We start from the raw sequence: 6,000 nt of genomic DNA on the forward strand, positions 1-6,000 counted from the left end.
CAAAAGATAATAGATTAATAGAAGGAATGGGGGACTGACGGAGTATGTTGGCAAGTTGAATTGGTAGGAAAACATTATGAAGAAAATGTAGCCCCAATAAAAGGAGAGAATGGAAGTCAATCTGATCCGATCTAACCTTCTCTCTTCCCAATGTTTTTTGTGCCAACCTCAGCTTTCCCAGACTTTGCTGTCCTCCTGGCATTATATCTGAGTTGCCTAAATGATCTTGTTTGCATGTACTAGCATCCACTTTTTAGTTCAAGGATTTCTGTATTCCTAGGAGGAATATTCCCTGCACTCTGTGCTTGGACGAGATAACATTCCGCCCCCACTTGTCTCTTCCCTAATACAGGTATCATGTCACCTAGCTTCTACTCTAGTTCTCATTCATAAAGAGCCTACCGTGGGCAGCTCAGTGACTCGTTTCTGCCTATGACAACTTGTAGGCTTGGAGAGTTCAGGTCCCAGACTCCAGAAGCAAGAGCTTTGCTTGCCCAATGCACGGGGACTTGAGTCTATAGTCTTCCACAGCTAAGGGCATATTAGCTCTGCGAGCCTGGCTCCACGGACAGCCCACTTTCCCCCGAGTGATGCTGTCCTCGACGTCTTAGCATTTAAGGACAGCATGATATTCTGACATACTTGATCACAGGAAAAGATTATGTAATTTATTCAAGTAACAATGACTGTTGGGACTAGGGAGAGTTGAGAAATGAATGATATCCTGAGAGCGGAAACCAAAGATACAGTAGTAGACCAAGAGGGTGTCCAATGAGAGGTGTCTGATGAAAAAACGATGCATTGAATGGTACCTAGAGATAGAAAGGACTCAATTGAAAGCCAAGAACATTTGGCTTCTTAGATTTCTGGAGAGAATAGAAAGAGCTACTCTGAGCATTCAGAGCCAATTATATCGCTTCTGAACAGCAAATTAGAAGGGAACTCATTTTTCATTAAAAAGATATATCCTATTCCCTAAGGGAGTGGGGCATTCTTGGCATTTTTATTCCCTTGCGAGGGGACGCAGAATCTCAGGCCTGAGACGAAGTTTGAAAAGCTGCTCTTGAAGGGCGTATGGTTTTCTTATTGCCAGGTGCAAACCCAACTAACCAAACTTCCCAGGAGGACCTTGTCACAGAGCTGAAGGACTCCTGGAGGCTGCAAACCTATGACTCGCCCTGCGTGGAAGAATGAGTTCCTGATGTTCTGTGTCTGAAAGAGGAACCATCAGAGATGTGGCCACGCCGCGGAGGGCTGGGCTGGCCGGGAGCAGAGCCCACGTGAGTCACCGTGGAGGCCCGTGTGAGTGTGAGCGTGTGTGTGTGTGTGTGTGTGTGTGCGCGCGCGTGAGTGGGTGGGTGTGTGACCATAGACGTTCCCTGGAAGAGCTTCCTCTGGAAGATCTCATTCCCAGCAGGCAGTGCAGCTCCCTCTTTTGAATATGAATCCATTCCAGAGCCCCATTTGCCACTTCCTTACCTTCGAAGGCAAAGCTAGTTCATTTCTTTTCAGATTTGTGCTTCTGTAGAAAATGAACCAATTACGCCTGAGCTTCCTTTGTATTTTTTTTAAAATTTTTATTGGACTATAGCTGATTACGATGTTGTGTTAGTTTCTGCTGTACAGCAAAGTGTATCAGTTTTATATATATATATATATATATATATATATATATATATATATATATATATGGCCCCACTCTTTTTTAGATTCTTTTCCCATATAGGTCATTACAGAGTATTGAGAATTTCCTTTGGTTTTGAATGCTGGTCTGTTTGTACTCAGTGCCTGACACCTGGTATGTACTTGTTATGGGCTGAGTTGTGTCCCCCCCCCGCAGAATTCACGTGTTGAAGTCCCAGCCCCCAGTACCTCAGAAGGTGAATGTATTTGGAGAAAGAACCTTTAGGGAAGTAATTGAATTAAAATTTGGCCACTAGAGGGGGCCCTAATCCAATGTGACTGGTGTCCTTACAAGAAGAAGAGATCAGGACACAGACACAGAGGGAAGACCCTGTGATGACACAGGGAGAAGATGGCCGTCTACGGGGAGAGAGGCCTTAGAGGAAACCAAATCTGCCAACACCTTGATCTCTTACTTCCAGCCTCCAGAACTGTGAGAAAATAAATTTCTGTTGTTTAAGCCAACCAGTCTGTGGTATTTTGTTATGGCCACCCTAGCAAACTAATATAATACTCAAAAAATATTTACTGAATTTGTTTTCTTTTTTTCTCAGAGATGGAATGGAAATGACTTTGTTTCATGCAGAAATCATTCTCTTCTCCATAGACCTTGGAGCAAAGCAGGATGTCTGTGGATTATTCTCAGCTACTGAAGTTATTCTTGGTTTCTTTTTAGTAGAATTTTACTTGTGGAAAAAGTGGCATTATATTTGAGATACAGTATCAGTTAAGGCCACATCCTAGAATTGGTTCAGTATTTTTCCCCCCAATTCATTCCCTGCTGCACCCACTTCGGTCGTGCTGGAAACTGCCTTATTATAATGGTTTGGACTTATATCGAAATTTCTGTTGCAAAACCAGCTACAGTTGTCCCAAATGTGGAAAGCAGAAGTTTCTCTTCCAGCATGTCTTGCAGAATTTTCTAGCAGGCGAATGTCTTCTGTGAAAAGGATGCTTGAGAAATGTCATGTATTTGGCAGAGATAAAGGAAGAAAGGTAAACTTTCAGCTCCTTATTCTTAGAAGACATTAGCTTGTTATTTATTGTGAAGACACCAAAATGCAAAGAACTCTTCTGTTTTTTAAAGAAACTTGTTTCCTTTTCTAGCATCTTGGCTTTTCACGAGGCAAGAATATATTTTTCTTGGGGGCAGCTGACAAAAATATTAGTTTAGTTAGTCTGGGGAGATGCAGAGGATGAGGGAGAGAAAACAGGAAAATGGAGAAGGACCCTGGGGGAGAGAGGGTAGAATTAGAATACTGTAGACCGCAGACCAGCTTTACTTAATTTGTTTGAAGTCAATGTCTTGGGCATTATCTAGACCAAAAGACATTCTAAAACCAAATGGAGGCAAATAGTTTAGTTTAGTTTTGTCTTGTTTTACCTCTGTCAAGGAGGATTAACTATTCATCTGCATCGAGTTAACCAGCATTGACTGTGAAAAACTGAAATTGTGTACTCAAATTAGTCACGATCTGGGTGCATCCCAGATGTGTCAATGTAATGAGTGGTGAATCTGTATTCTTGAATCCCAAGAGGATGTTTAAAATTCCTCTCTTCAATTTTTCAAGAAAAAGCATTTATAGGTTGTTCAAAAAATAAGCTCCATTTTGTGTCCTCCTAATATAAAGGCTGATGAACAAGAAAAACAAACAACCAGAAGGAATTTACTCTATTCTTGACTTTGGGCGAGGTTTCATTACCTACAGAAATGAGGTGTGTGAATTAACCGATGTAGCAGGTTTTCTTCAGCAATAAAGCTTTGTACTTACTGACATTTTTTCCAGGGCAATACATAATCTTAATTTTTTTATTAAAAAGTAATTTATTGGGGTGAAATTCACATAACATAAAATTAACCATTTTAAAGTGAACAATTAAGTGACATTTAGGACATTCACAGTGTTGTATAACCATCACCTCTATCTTTTTTTTGTTGTTGTTGTTGTTTTTGCGGTACGCAGGCCTCACTGCTGTGGCCTCTCCCGTTGCGGAGCACAGGCTCCGGACGCGCAGGCTCAGCGGCCATGGCTCACGGGCGCAGCCGCTCCGCGGCATGTGGGATCTTCCCGGACCGGGGCACGAACCCTGTCCCCTGCATCGGCAGGCGGACTCTCAACCACTGCACCACCAGGGAAGCCCCATCACCTCTTTCTTGTTCCAAAACATTTCCATCTCTCCAAAGTAAAACGTCTTACCCATTAAGCCATTTATCCCCATTCCCCTCCCCCACCCCCTGGCTATCATCAATCTGCATTCTGTTTCTATGGGTTTTTCTATCTAGAGATTTCATATAATTGAAATCATAAAATATGTGAACTTTTGAGTCTGGCTTCTTTCACTTAACGTAACCTTTTACAGGTCTATCCACATTTTAACATATATATCAGTGCATTCCTTTTCATCCATTGTATGTGTATACAACAATTTGTTTATCCATTCATTCATCAATGGACATTTGGGTGGTTTCCACCTTTTGGCTATTGTGAGTAGCACTGCTATAAGCATGCATGTACTTATTTGTTTGTACAAGTGCAAACGTGTACTTGTTTCAGTGTATGTTTTCAATTCTGCTGGGTATATATTTAGCGGTAGAATTGCAGGGTCACATGGTAGTTCTACGCTTACCTTTTCCACAACAGCTAAACCATTTTATATTCCCACCAACAATGTACAAAGTTCCAATTTCTTCACATCCTTGCCAACACTTATTTTTTAATTATTATAGCCATCCTAATAGGTGTGATGTGATATCTCATTGTAGTTTTGACAGAGCAATACATTATTAAGTTAATTCTTTTAAAGCCAACTTTTAATAATAAAATCAGAGGTGATGATGAAGGCGCCTGAGGTTTCTAGAACGCGCTCTCATCACAGTCTTATTGTTGTGGGTGACCAGTCCCAGGCCTTTATCAAGTTCACTAGAACCAAATTCAGAAGCAGAATTTTATTTTATCAAGGATGGTCAACTATTTGGGCTGCAACCAACTAGAGCCACAGTAATAGCGCTCTAAAGTACTACTTTTGCTTTTCATTAAATGCAGTGGTGTATGAATTCACAAGAATATTACATCAGAACATCCATCTGACATCACAACTTTTTCTGTTTCTAAGAATGAGGGCTAGTTCTAAATTTGGAGGATACGATTCACCTGCTTAATATATTAGGTGATGCCATTTTGTAAAGGAAGGTTGAAGTTAAATGATTTTAGCCCATTTCTTAAGGCATTTTAGATTGTAGCAGATGCAGAGAGATCTAAAGTGGGGGAGGAAAGAAGTGATCCAAGGAGAGGACTGAGGAATAAGGTTCAAAAACTGAATGAGGAGGGAAAGAAATAGAAGACAGGATCTAAGAGGAATATGAGAATGTGAAAAGGACATCTTTTAATTTGGTGTGACTACAGTGCTTTTTCTCCAACCAAGAGGAAACCTGCTTAAGGACCCCTGAGCTTTAGGCCACTGAAACTGTCATGAACTATGCTACAGAGGAGCCTGTGTCATCATCTGTTTTCCTTGAAGATAACATGTTACAAAACCAATCAGGCAAATGGTAATCATTTATATTCCCTTCCATCTTTAAGGGGCATGAAGTTGCCACGTAAAGAACAGTCTGGAATAGCTGGAGCCATCAGGAACAAATTAGAGTGAGAGGTGGTGGTTTTAGGGTGTTCGTTTCCCAGATACATTTCTGAAATTGAGATGAGGAATTGATTTAACCTGTAAGAAAATGCTCGGGAATGGCAAGCGAATCAGAGATAACAAAGTTCTCACTCAGCGTTGCCTTAATAGCTTGTAATCGGTGTCTGATTTCAAGACAGACATTTCACAGAGAAAATGTTATGAACTCTACTTTGGAAAATTATAGTCAAGTATAGTCGTACTTCTAAAGTCTATGTGTGGGTTCAATTCTTTGTGTTCTCTTTTCTGCAGCACCCTGTCCCATCTCTGGGCCTCTGCCTGGAACACATTCCCTATATGCCCTACTTCCTCTTGTCCAGCCTCAATCCTCTCACTCCCCCCCGCTTTTTTTCCTAGTTATCTCTTACTCTGTAAACCTCTGCTTAAGCACTACTTCCTCAGGGAGGCCTCCCCTGAGGTCATAAGAGCTCCTACCCCGTATATTTCCACTTTTGTAATCCTCACGATGCACCCTAGCTACTTGTTTAATCTCCATTTTCCCCACAGATTGTAAGTCCCATACAGACAGAACCTTGTTCTTTGTATCTCTAGTATGTGCCCTTCAAACATTACCTGAATTGACTTGGTTGTCCCAGGAATAAACATTACTTAAACATCTGGTTTTCCTACTCTGATGCA

The 6,000-nt window shown here is 41.2% G+C and overlaps 1 protein-coding gene across 4 annotated transcripts in view; it reads left to right on the forward strand.

Annotated features, from left to right (window-relative positions):
• STAMBPL1 (STAM binding protein like 1) overlaps positions 1-3,623 on the forward strand; it is a 47,883-nt gene extending 44,260 nt beyond the window's left edge. Inside the window, exons 12-13 of one of the 4 annotated variants that reach the window (XR_009536128.1) lie at positions 1,094-1,280; positions 1,841-3,623. Coding sequence is in view for 1 of the 4 variants with exons in the window: in XM_060126482.1 (XP_059982465.1) it covers positions 1,094-1,144 (51 nt within the window). In the remaining 3 variants the exon portion in view is untranslated. Of the gene's footprint in view, positions 1-1,093; positions 1,622-1,840 lie in introns of those variants that run through there. The other 3 variants (XR_009536129.1, XR_009536130.1, XM_060126482.1) reach the window with 3 other exon arrangements.
• The last annotated feature ends 2,377 nt before the right edge of the window (positions 3,624-6,000 follow it).

This window comes from Lagenorhynchus albirostris, chromosome 16, assembly GCF_949774975.1.
Source record: "Lagenorhynchus albirostris chromosome 16, mLagAlb1.1, whole genome shotgun sequence".
NCBI classification, from domain to species: Eukaryota; Metazoa; Chordata; class Mammalia; order Artiodactyla; family Delphinidae; genus Lagenorhynchus; species Lagenorhynchus albirostris.